The sequence below is a fragment of the Arachis hypogaea genome, chromosome 19 (assembly GCF_003086295.3).
Source record: "Arachis hypogaea cultivar Tifrunner chromosome 19, arahy.Tifrunner.gnm2.J5K5, whole genome shotgun sequence".
NCBI lineage: Eukaryota > Viridiplantae > Streptophyta > Magnoliopsida > Fabales > Fabaceae > Arachis > Arachis hypogaea.
Window position 1 is genome coordinate 149,469,818 of NC_092054.1, and position 13,858 is coordinate 149,483,675.

The 13,858-nt window shown below is 29.0% G+C and overlaps 1 protein-coding gene across 1 annotated transcript; it reads right to left on the reverse strand.

Moving 5' to 3' along the window:
- Positions 1-675: 675 nt before the first annotated feature.
- LOC140182406 (uncharacterized) lies at positions 676-8,669 on the reverse strand. The gene is made up of 7 exons (XM_072228601.1): positions 8,509-8,669; positions 7,296-8,406; positions 2,860-2,939; positions 1,899-1,961; positions 1,462-1,621; positions 828-928; positions 676-733 (listed from the first exon to the last, which is right to left on the reverse strand). Exons 1-7 carry the CDS (start codon positions 8,667-8,669, stop codon positions 676-678), a joined length of 1,734 nt encoding a protein of 577 aa, XP_072084702.1.
- Between the last annotated feature and the right edge of the window lie 5,189 nt (positions 8,670-13,858).

Consider the following 13,858-nt stretch of genomic DNA (forward strand, 5'->3'; position numbering starts at 1 on the left):
ATTAATATCTTTTAAATTTTTAATTCTAAATATTAAATTTTAAATCTAATACAATAATACATCAACGATTACTATTTTGCAACTTAGGGCCACGATGCTTTTGTATCTTTCAAGATTTCATCGCTTTCTTGAGTTCATCAATTCCGCGTAGCAGTAATTAATTAACCCCGATTCCCTAAATCATAAATGGTGCTACATTAACCACTGAAAAATAATAAACTTTAAATTATGAGTGAGGATTTAGATAAGATTACTGATCGAAAAAATTTTAAAACAATACAAAATTTAAATTTTCAATGTATTTATTTTATATATATATATATATATATATATATATATATATATTGAATGAAAAAACTCAACACAATAAGATAGAGCAACAGTAGTTCAAGTAAAAACCCCAACAACCAACACGTCTAAGAACAACTCAAAATAAAAGAATCTCTAGTCATCTTCGGTATTGCCATCAACAACCAAAAAGTTCTCCACCACTCCACTCGTCGGATAGCATAAAGGATCTGTTGATAATTTCTACCACACCTGAGCCTTGATTATTGAAAACTCTGTTATTCCTTTCTAGCCAAATTGTCCATATCACATCAAAGAATCTAATCCACCACCGCTTCCTCTCATTCTTTCTTAGTGAAGCATTTGTCCAACTCTCCAAGTATTACTTTAGGTTACCTGACAGAGCCCATATCCTTCCAAGAGCAAATAGCCAAGCACACCACACCTGCCAAGTGATCTCACAACCAAAAAACAGATGACAAGCAGACTCAATAGACTTACAACATAATACACATATATTATCTTGCACTAACACAAACCAGCCAAATAATTCAACCCTTGGTGGGACGTAACCCCTCCAAATAGCACTAGTGAAGCCATAGCTGGTTACTTCCTCCGGGAGAGCTTCTTCCAGCATCACCTGCACAAATGAGTTTGTTGAATAAATACCAATTTTATCATAATTCCACACCACCCTATCCTCTCTCTCGTTTGTTAGCCTTACTGACTGTAAGACATCATGGAGCTGGGTCAAAAGCTCCAACTCACATTGAAATAACTCTCTCCTCCACTGGAAGCTCCATACTCACTCTAACCCATCTCAAAACCCGCAATCCCCTATAACAGATCCTTTGATGTTTGAAACCGAGAAGAGTCTTGGGAACATCTCTTTTAAGATACCACTAGGTAGCCATTCATCTTCCCAAAACCGGGCTAACCTACCATTCTCTACCTCCATAGCCAAGCCTCTGATAATCTTCTGTCTTATTTGTGGTTCCCTTATTTGAAGCTGACAAATATCCTTCCAAGGATCCCCTTTGGCAAGAATAGGCTGACCACGCAGCATCTCAGAATGGTTCATGTTAGTACAAGAGCACACCACTTTTTTCATAATGGACAATCCTCTTTTGAAAACCTCCACCACCACTTAAACAGAAGGGCTGTATTCCTAACCACTGCATCTCCCACTCCCAACCCACCCAACTTTTTAGGAGCCATCACCATCTCCCATCTCACTAGTGACATCCTAGTCCTCCCATCTTCCTTACTCCACAAGAACCGCCTTTGTAATGATATCAACTTCTCCGCTACTGCCTTCGACATCTTATACAAGCTGAGATAATATATAGGCAAGCTATTGAAAACAGATTTTATGAGAACTAGCTTACCCACCTTATTGAGGGTCTTTGCCTTCCACAGACTCAGCTTTCCTTCCACCTTATCAATCACCAGCTTCTAAGTCTTAACTAATTTTGGATTCGCTCCCAGAGAGATGCCAAGGTACCGGACTGGTAAAGAGGCTTCCTTGCACCTCAACAAATGACACATCTGACGCGTCCAGCGTTGATCACAATTAACCGGAATGAAACTGGACTTCTCAAAATTAATACCCAACCCAGACATCATCTCGAAGCACCGCAGTAAGCACTTGTAATTCCTGATAGTCTCGTCCTCTGGAGGACAGAAAAGTATAGTATCGTCCGCAAACTGTAAGTGTGACAGCTCAATGTGATCTCGCCCAACCAAAAGCGGAGAGATACGCTCATTCCTCACCGCCTCCTATAATTTTTATTAGAATAAATTATTTAAAAATTTTTATTATTAGTAATTTTAATTTGTTTTTTTAAGATATATGTTAGTTAAATTTTACATTATATGATAAACTTATAAGGAAAAAAATACATGACAGTAGAGGTGTTTCCAGTGTAATTTGGTTTAGTTATATAGAAAAAAAAAGTTATATAATTATTTATTAAAATTGTGGTTCAATTTGATTTGATGTTTTTGTCGAAATCATTTAAACCAAATCAAACCAATTAAAATTGGTTTGGTGTGATTCAATTGGTTCGATTTTTTTAATTAATTCAAATAAAAACTTATCATACTATTTCACAAAGTCATAATATTAAAATCATACAATACAATAAATCAATAACTAATAAAGTTTTGACACAATAAAATTCAACAACAAAAGAAATTACAATGACAATTAAGATCATTACAAGTTTAATTAGTCAATACATAAAAGATAAAAATAAAATTTTAACAAAAGATAGCCACATTATAGTGTTCTCTCTAGCAAAATAGTAAAACATCTTTAAATAAATCAACCTGAAATCAAAAGAGGACAACAATGATAATAATATAACATCAGTAAAAAAATATGAGTACATAGCTCATCATAATGATACAATATTAAAAAAAAATCCAGTTATACTTTAAGATTAGAAGTAGGTGCAACTTCTATAAAACATATAAAACAAAGAACAATCATAACAAATAATATTTATAAAAAAATAAATTAATGAAAAATGATTCAATCAATTAATTTGTTCATGATCTTATACTTACGGATTTATTTGGAGGAGCATTACATGTCCACTAGTTTTATCTTCGATTTTACCAATGTTACCACTTATATTATAATTAAACTACAAAAATATTACATATACAACATTAAATATCAATATAACAGTGAATCAAAACCAAAAATAGAATAACAATAAATCACTAAATCAATAACAAGTTAAAAGCAAAAAATAGCAGCAGCCATAAGACCAATAACACAAGTAAACTTGTTCATGGTACCCTTTGCACCATATTCGAATGTTCCAAAAACATATTTAAAACTATTCCACCCATGAAAATTTTCATAATAACAGCGACTATTTATTATCAAACTCATCACATCACCAATTCACCAAAATCACACAAATACCACCAAAATCATATTTGGAGTCTCCACTTTTCAAATTAAAATATTAACAAATTCAAATTAAAATCAATTAGCAACAACAATAATAAGAATAAACAATTAACAATAACAATTAGCAATAGCAGCAGTAATAACAATTAACAATTAATAAATTAAAATCAATAACAATTAACAAATTCAAAAACAAAAACAAATAATAGTAGCAGCAACCAACAAAAATTAAATTTAGGGTTTGGTTACGAAACTGATTCGGTTCCGTTTGCTTAGGGTATTTTATACTAGAATTGAAAATCGAATCGAACCACAGAAAAATTGCAAAACACTTTATTTTCAGTTATTTTGGTTGTCTGTTTTTTTATTTTCAATTTTTTTTAGTTTGATTGATCGATTTTGTTCGTATTAGATCGGTTTTGAACACCTTTAAGTAGTACTATGTAAGGTTGCATTTGTTTACAGGAAAGACACTGAAATACAGACACAGAGATACAATATCGTGTTTGACAAATAAGATATGGACAGAGATATTGTATCCAGAAACACTGAATTAGTGTATTTTGTGTCTATTCTAACAGAAAAGACACAATGACACTAATAAGAGACACAACTTATTTTTTATTTTTTCTTTTATTATTTTTGTTAATTTTTATAATTATATTTTTTATTATTATATTTTTTTCTCAACTTTTTTTAATGAAAAAATAAAAAAAATTATAATTTATTTTATTTTATTATTAAATAAAATATAAAAATATTAAATTTTGTGTCTTTGTCTTATCTATATTCTTGAAAATAAACATAGCCTAATAAATATATAGTAATAAACTAATAATAGATAAGAATATTGATAAAGATGAAAAGAAAATTAATTCTTACCGAACTAGATTTGTTATTTGATTAACATTTTATGTACTGTTTTAAATACTCTCTTATTTAATTTGATTTAGTTTAGTTAATAATTTTATACGTATAAGAAGTTCATTTTCCCCGCATCTATGTACTTATCCAAAACTTTAATTCACTTTTTTTTTCCCCTTTTGTAAATACTTTTCTTTTCATCTTTATCAATATTCGTATCTATTGTTATTATGTATCTATTATTAGGTTGTATTTATTTTTTAAAATACAGAATAAGAAAAAAATACAGAATTTAATGTTTTTATATTTTATTTAATAATAAATTAAAAAAATTTAAAAATTTAATTTATTTTTTTATTTGAAAAATTAAGAAAAAATATATTAATAAAAATATAATTATAAAAAATTAATTTAAAAAATAAAAAATAAATTATATCATTTATTAATATTTTTATATTTTTATTTATATTTTATTTGTCAAATATAATTTTATATTTTAATATCTTATATCTGTAAATGAATGCAACCTTAGTTATTTATTTACTGGGACAACGACATACAATTTAAAGTACGAAACTTGAATTTGATTTAAAAATAAAATAGTAAAGTATTATTTTGTCTCAAACGTTTGAGATTAGTTTTAAAGTTATTTATAACGTTTAAATTGTCCTATTTAAGTTTCTAACGTTTTAAAATTGACTAAATGTTGTCTTGCTGTTAGAAATTTGTTAACAGAATTGACGGCAGGACAAAATTGAGACAATTTTAAAACATTAGGAACTTAAATAGAACGAAAATGTTAGAGATAAAAATGATACATAGAAATAAATTTTAATTTTATCTTTCAATAATATTAATTTTTTACGGTATATAGTTATTCAATTATTTTTTAATCACATTTAAGTAAATTACACTTAATCACATTAATTTATTCTAAATAAATATATTTTTTATAATTTTACTCTTAAATATTTTTACTCATCATAAAATATTTGTAGAATGACTAGTACATAAATTTGTGAAAAAAAATGATATATATATATATAATAAAGTAATGTGATTCTAGTCATTCTACAAATATTTTATGATGAGTAAAAATTTTTAAGAATAAAATTATAAGAAAACAAATTTATTTAGAATGAAAATAATGTGATTAAGTGTAATTTACTTAGATGTTATTAAAAAATAATTGAATAACTATGTATCGTAAAAGATTGATATTATTAAAAGATAAAATTAAAATTTATTTTTATGAATCATTTTTATCCCCAATGTTTTTGTCCTATTTAAGTCCTTACTATTTTAAAATCGTCTCAATTTTGTTCCACCGTTAATTCTGTTAACAGATTTCTAACGGCAGGATAATATTAAGTCAATTTTAAAACGTTAAGAACTTTAAACAAGACGATTTAAATATTAGGAATAACTTTAAATTTTATCCCAAATATTAAAGACAAAAATAAAAAAATCACCAAAAAAAAGACAAAAATAAAATAAAATTGATACACTACAATCATAATTGTTTAAATCATATTGAATTGGATTAAAAAGTCAACTTATATACAATTCAAATGGCAATAAACCATATTAAGAAGAGCGAACACCCCACCGGACCCCTAATAATTATCTCGAAAGGACAATGAGATCCTCAAGAAAAAAAAACACCCAATCTGCTCCCTAATTTTTTTTATGACTGATTAGCCCCTGCGCCAAAAAAAATAACATTAACTTTTTTTGGTACAGGAGCCTTGTTGTCCTTTCGAATTAATTGTTAGGGATCGGGTTGGATTTTTTTGTCAAGAATCTCGTTATCTTTTGAGGTAATTATCAGGAACTGTTTTGGATTTTAACCGTAAAGGAGATTTTCTTTTTTCAGTTGTCGAATGCTCTTCATGTCGGTTTAACCTTTTCTCATAAACATTGTGTATACTGTGTAAACAAGAAAAAAAAATCGTAAAAAAGAATATATCCAACAATGCATATATGCAGGGACGGATCCACTCATGTGGGTATGGGGGCAAGCGCCCCACTACAATTTGAAATTTTATTGAGTAGTATATAATAATAATATTTATTTGCTCCCACTAAATTATTAAATTTAACCCCACAATAATTTTTTATTCAACTTTTGGCACTTGATAGCCAATTTGAAAACTTCATATTAGATGTCCATTATAATGATCAATTTTTAAATTTAAATAAGATTGGTGTTCTTTCTTAGAGATCGACTCGAAAGAATATTATCTATCCATTTGTGTTTTTTCTTTTAAAATTAGCTTTAGTTTTTTTCATAATAACTACACTAATATCATCAAGAGCTAATTTGTATGAAAGTTGAGTTTTAAATGATTATTTAACGACATATACAAAAAAAAGACATTTTAATTATATTGTCAAGATTTTAAAATATGAAATATAAAAAATTAAATTTTAAATTATATGTTATTATTTAAATTACTATTTTAGTATTTTAATTTGTAATTAGATATTTTGAAACCTAATCATATTTTACAATAACAAAATATAATTATAACAACAATTATGCTACGTATACATAAAATAATCACTTGTACAAAATAAATCTTAAAATATAATTTTTGAAATACAAAATACATATTAAAAATAAGTTAAATGATATATGTATTTATACACAAATTTATAATAGATAATTTGATAGCTAATTTTTTATGTAAACGTAATATTTTTATTATAAAAATTATTATAATGTTATATATATTTTGCCCCCACTATCAAAATTTTCTGGATCCGTCATTGCATATATGTAAATATAGTTGTAAAATAAATAAATAAGAGATAATAAAAATAAAATAACAAAGTGTAAATAAAAAATTTAGTATTAGTATTCACCAATATTATTATACTACTATAATAAAAATAATTTGTATATTAATATTATATATGTTGTAACATAAGTATATGAAAAGAGAAAGAGAGAGAAGCAGGGGCGGAGTTAGACTAACTATTTAGGGAGCGGTGTTTAATAATTTACTAAAAATATTTTATATTACTATTTCTATTGATAAAATTAAAAAAAATTAAATATATAATCTCAATCAAAGTAAGACAATAATATATAAAAGTTACCACTTACAGTTTTGTATCATGAAAAGGCTATTCGACGTTTTTTTCTATTTTCAAAATCATCTATAATTGAATTTGTGTCGAAAATAGCTGCTAATTCTTTTTCTATATAGACCAAATTGTCTGCAAGAAATTCATCAGCCATCTTACTTCGGAGTCTTGTCTTAACAATTTTTATTGCTGAAAAAGCTCTTTCTGTTGTTGCTGTAGACACTGGTAGAGTCAAAACAAGACGTATTAATCTATCAACCATGTGATAAGTTCTTGATTTTCCCGTTTCTTGCAATTTGTTGCACAATTCAAAAAGTTTGCCAATGCCTTTCAAATGATTTGGTATATCATGATGATAATGTTTCAACTGAGATTTTAAAATATTTAGCTCATTAGAAGGAAAGTCAAGGGGATAAAATTTCTCTGCTAACTTGCTAATTTCTTCAATATTAAATGATTTGAAATTGTCCTTAGGATCCAAAGCATAACTCAAAGTCAAAAGCTCTATTGTTTGCTCATTAAATCTACTATTCAACTCTTGTATTTGAGAGTCAATTGTTGCCAAGAATACATCTATTCGATAATGATGCTCAACTATCACACTTGGTTGACGAGATCGACCTCTTCCAAAAACATATTGTTCACTCATATTAGGAACTTCAATTTCATACTTTTCACAAAAATCTTTAACATTTGCAAGAAAATTGCACCATCCACCATCTCTTAATTGTTGAAGAAGTAAATTTGATGTAGAAACAATATGCATTGCATTAAGAATTTCTTGAGATTGTTGTTGCAGTGCTTGGCAAAGAACATTAGTGATTCCCATAATCTCTTTCATCAAGTACAAAGTGAAAACAAATTTAAATGACAATAATATTTTACTAACACTATAAGCCTCACCTCTTTGTGCATAAGTTGTCCCGTCTTCAATGATATTATTAAGAATAATATTGGTAGCAGTAAACATTTTTACCAAACTACAAATAGAATTAAAGTGAGAGCTCCATCGAGTATCCCCAACTCTTTGTAAAGTGCTTATTTGATTCGCACCTTTGCCTGTTTCTAATTTATTTTGAGCAACCAAGTTTGCATTTTCAATTGCTTGAACTTCTTGTAATTGATCATGTCTTTTTGAAGAAGCACTAACAATAATGACAATAGAGTTTAATTGAGTAAAAAATTCATGAATTTGAAGTACCTCTCTTGAAGCTGCCACCAATGCTAATTGTAACCTATGAGCAAAACAATGTACATAGTATGCTTGTGGAGAATCTTTAAGAAATAAAGCTTGCAAACCATTCCACTCACCCCGCATGTTGCTAGCACCATCTTACCCTTGACCCCTAATATTTTCAACTTGGAGATTATAATGAGAAAGGACAGAAATCAATTCTTTCTTTAAAGTTGTTGCACAAGTATCAGTGACATGCACAAGATCAAAGAAACTCTCTTTAACAAAATCATCTAGAGTAACAAATCTCAAAACAATGGCCATTTGCTCCTTTTTAGATTCATCTCTAGCTTCATCAATAATAATACAAAATTTGGCATCTCCAATCTCTTCTCTAATTGAATTTCTCACCTTAGTAGCAAGAATATGTAGAATTTCTTTTTGGACATCATTTGAAGTATACTTAGCATTTTTTGGAGCATTTTCCAAAATATTCTTTTTTACTCTTTCATTGTAAGATCCCAAAAATTTAACATTTCTAAAAAGTTACCTCTGTTGCTTGAACTTTGGCTTTCATCATGTCCTCTGTATGCGCAACTTTGAAATGTCAACCATCTAATGCAATCTATAGATGCTCCTAGTCAAATTCGATTCTTTTCAATCTCTTCTGATGTTTACTTATGAAGAAGTCTATCGATATGTTGTGATTGTTTCATCAAATCATCACATGATTTCAGCGCCTTATGATAGAATGAGTTGGGACCTTTGCCAATGTGATTCAAAAGAGCATATTCTTTTCCACTATTTACTTTCTTCCAATTCCTGAAACCATTCTCAATAAAAGCATTTGAACTCGTATTGATTGAAGGTTCCTTAGCAAAAAGAAAGCATGAAAAATAATATATAACATCATCTTCTATAGAACATTCTAACCAAGATGGGAACAATTTAAACCATGAAACTTGAAAGCGAAGATGACTTTTATCACAAAAAAATAGATAATTATCAAGAATTGGTTGATTTGGCCCAACTTTAATATAAACCCGACGGATTTCATCTCTTTTATTTGGAGGAAAATTCCAAATCATTGGTCGCATTCCAGGATCTCTTTCCAAACGAAAAATATCCAGTTGATTTGGAAGAAGTCGTAGACGCTTTAAGCTATTCAATGGAGAACTTGAAGTAATGAAATTTGATGACCCCTCAAGTATTGGAGTAGTAATAGTAGAAGCATTTTCATTCTCTTGATCTTTTCTTTTAAAAAATATATCAATGATTTTGAACTTACTCATAATTCATATGGCCAAATAAATTTCTATAATTAAAAATATATTTCGTAAAAAGTGTAAATTACAATCTAAATCTTTATAAAATATAAAAATTATATTTCAATTCAAAATAAGATATTAAAATTCAGAACAATAATACTAACATTGTAGTATAAATTATATAAAATTGTAATTAAATAGTTAACTAATAAAAAAACTAAATATACAAACTAACATATAATAACATAAACTTAATTAACAAATAATAATAAATTAAGTAAATAACTAAATATATAAAAAAATAAAAAAATTAGACAAGACTAACAGAAAAATAATAAAAAAATATAAAAAACTTACAATGCTAGATTAGATACAATTCATTTGTTCTATTTTTGTATGACTATGTCTCTTTATTATTAGTTCAATAATTTTCTTGAAATAAAAAAGAACAAAAATAGAACCTTTTTTCAGAAAGAGGAGTGAAAACCCACTTGTTGAACTACTATCTTTTTTTAATCTGCAAAAAAAAAAAAAAAAAACAAGAGTCAACGAGGTAAAAGATAAAAAGATTAAAGAGATAAAGAAGAAGAAGAATAAAAAAAGTTGTTACCTGAAATTTTGAAAAGTGAAGGCAGGAAAGAAGGGGGCACTAGGAAATAAAAAAAGGAAGCGGAGAATCAGTAATGGGCTTTTGGGCTGGATTTTTTGTATGAATTAAAAGGGGGCTGGAAAAGTTATGGAACAAAAAGGGAAGGGGCTGGGAAATAAAAAAGGGAGAGGGGGGAGGGGAGGGGACTAGACTATTTTTTTTAAATAAAAATTAAAATTTGGGGGGTGGGCATTGCCCCTTTAGTTGTATGTATTTCCGCCCCTGGAGAGAAGTGTTTTTATATTCGCAGTGTTGTGTTTATTGTCTTTGACGATACTTTCTATTTATATATGTAAGATGCCTTCATTTTCAACCTTTATTAATTTAAATTCATCTTGAAAAGTGATTCCTTCAATGTTAACCGTCTAAGTCATAAATGGGCATCCATGTATTTGTTCTTATCAGAATACTCTCCTTGAATGTCCATTTAGGATTATACCTCATTAAAATCTTATTAAAGAAAAATCCAATAAAAAAAACTTTAGTAAAGAAAAAAGAGCACAATATCCTTTGTGATGGAGACTGCCTCATTAAAAATCTTGTCAAGAAAAATCTAATAGAGAGAAAAATCTGACCAAGAAAAAAATAGTACAATTTTCTCCTCTTGCCGACAGTATTTTATATCTCGAAATCGGCACATCCCCATCTGATATACCAATCTTTCAAAGGATGATTTTGGAAGTGACTTTGTAAATAAATCTGCCAGATTATCTCTTGAGCAGATCTGTTGGACATCAATTATTCCTTGATTTTGAAGGTCATTAGTGAAGAAGAATTTGGGAGAAGTATGTTTTGTTCTATCACCTTTGATGTATCTACCCTTAAGTTGAGAATGCATGTTGTATTATCTTCAAACAGAACAGTTGGAGCTATTTTTCTATCAGTCAGTCCACATGATGATAGAATATATTGGATTAAACTCCTGAGCCAAAAACACTCACGACTAGCTTCATGTATCGCTAGTATTTCAGCATGATTAGAGGATGTTGCTGCAGTCGTCTGTTTCGTGGACCTCCATGATATAATTGTACCACTATATGTAAATAGGTATCCAGTTTGAGATCTTTCTTTGTGTGGATCAGACAAGTATCATATATATGCATAGCCAACTAACTGTGACTTGGATTCATATGAATAGAACATACTGTTTTGTCGATTTTTAGCAAATCGATGGTGGTTCGATATCTAGTGGTCTGGGAGCGAAACCTACTCCTCTTTACAGGTACCAGTTTTCTAAAAGTGCATCAAAGTGTCTTCGATTAGACGTAGATTGGGAATAAAAATAAATTAAAATTTATAATTCAAAAAAAGGAATAAAAAAGTAAAGCTTTCGAAAAGGGAAAATGCTGAAAATAGAAAGGTTTGCATTGAAATTAAAGAAAACAGTAAAGTGCCTTTGAATGAGTCGAAGGGCTTTGACAAGAAAATTTAAAGTGCAGGGATGTAAATCAAACAATGAAGATAAAAAGAATTGAAAGATAAATTTTGCAGAAATTGTAAAGAGAAAGTAAAACATGTAGAAGGAACCCTACAGAAAATTGACTCGAAGCAGAATCAGAAAGTCGCTGGGATATGAGTGTGCGTGAGTAATTTCTGAAGCAAAGTTCCAACCCTAATCCCCTAAGACTTCCTAGTATTTATAGTTTACTTTTGGTAATTGACAATTAATTATAATTAATTACAAATTTACAACTTTAAATGCTTTCTCTTTGGTAACCGTTCCCGCCTTTTGATTTTACACATTTTCCATGATTTTCTCGCGTGATGAAAGCCTTTAACTTCTCCACTATTATAATTATTCGAATCACTTATTCAAATAACTTATTTTGATTGCCTGACTTGAACACCTTATTCGATCCGACTTACGCGCTTTCTCGAAAAACCTTAAGATTGACCTCGTGTCGAAAACCTCCATTTAACACTTGTGCGTGTGTCTTTTCGAAAACTGCTTATACCTTCAACCGCCTTATCACTTCGAATCATCTACCTTTATCGAAAAATATTTTTCGATCAACACATACCCATATCAACTGTTCCATGAAGATATCAAAAAATTTGTTTAATTCCATTCCAATGTCTTCTGGTTGGAAAGGAACTATACCTTACTAGTAAATTCACCACAAATGATATGGCAGTTCGTATATTATTAGCAAGATATATTAGCACTCCAATGGCACTAAGATATGGTACTTCAGGACTAAGGATATCTTCATTTTTTTTCTTTAGGAGGGAATTGATCATTTTTCACATCCAAGGACCTTACGATCATTAAGGTACTTAATAGATGTGATTTATCTATATAAAATCTCTTCAACATTTTTTCTGTGTATGTTGTTTGATGAATAAAGATCCCATATTTTGTATGCTCGATATGCAGGTCGAGACAAAATTTGGTCTTTCCAAAATCTTTCATCTCAAACTCTTCTTTTAGAGCTTTTATAATTGTTAGAATCTCTTCAGAGGTTTCAATGATATTTAAATCATCAACGTACACAACAATTATAATGAATTTGAATGCAGATTTCTTTATGAAAATACATGGGTAGATATCATTATTGTTGAATCCGTTTTTTGCCAGATACTCAATAAGACGATTATACCACTTTTGTCCAGATTGCTTTAAACTATATAAAGATCTTTACAATTTGACTAAGTATAACCCCTTCGAATATTCATTAGATGGTTTAGATATCTTCATCCTTCAGGGACTTTCATATAGATATCATGATCTAATGATTCGTATAAATAGGTTGTTACCACATCCATAAGATGCATATGTAGTTTATGGTATACGGATAAACTAACCAAATAACGCAATGTTATTGCATCCACTATAGGGAAATATGTTTCTTCATAATCTATAATGGATCTTTGTGAAAAACCTTATGTCACAAGTCGAGCTTTGTAACGAACAACTTCATTTTTCTCATGTCGTTTTCTCACAAATACCCAATAGATTTTACATCTTCTAGTGTACAGACTACATGTCCAAAAACTTCACGTTTTGCAAGTGAGTCTAACTCAACCTTCATAGCTTCTTCCCATTTTGCCCAATCATTCATTTGTCGACGTTCTTCGACTGTTCTTGGCTCAAGATCCTTACTTTCATTCATGATATTTAATGCTACATTATATGCAAATATTTCATTGACAATTGTCTTATTTCAGTCCTATTTTTCTCCTGTAAAGACATAATTTATCAAGATCTCGTCATTTTCATAATTTTCAGGTACCTGAACGTCTTCTGACGTCAAAATTATATCAGAATGTTGGACAACTACAGGTGTCTTTACTATGTCTTTATCTTTTTCAATAGAAATAGTATTTACCTCTTTTCTCTTTCGAGAATTTTTGTCTTTGGAACCGACAAACCTACCACGCTTCTGATGTGAATTTATTTCGGTGGTCATTTGTCCGACTGTAACATCAATTTGAATTAGAACATTTTCAGCTGGTATATAGGATTTAGTTATTCTTTTCGTATCAGAAAATGCATCAGGCAATTCATTTGTTATTCTTTACATATGTATAATCTTTTGAATTTCCAGTTCACATTACCCTGATCAAGGATCTAAATACATCAAAGATGATGCATT

What these genes read in the sequence shown, in the direction of transcription:
- LOC140182406 (XM_072228601.1), bottom strand. Translation starts at nt 8,669, where the DNA reads ATGGCCATTGTTTTGAGATTTGTTACTCTAGATGATTTTGTTAAAGAG. An exon ending in GAAAATATTAGGGGTCAAGG is followed by an intron (nt 8,407 to 8,508) that starts GTAAGATGGTGC and finishes TTTTGCTCATAG; the next exon opens with GTTACAATTAGCATTGGTGG. An exon ending in AATTTCTTGCAGACAATTTG is followed by an intron (nt 2,940 to 7,295) that starts GTCTATATAGAA and finishes ATATTTTTGTAG; the next exon opens with TTTAATTATAATATAAGTGG.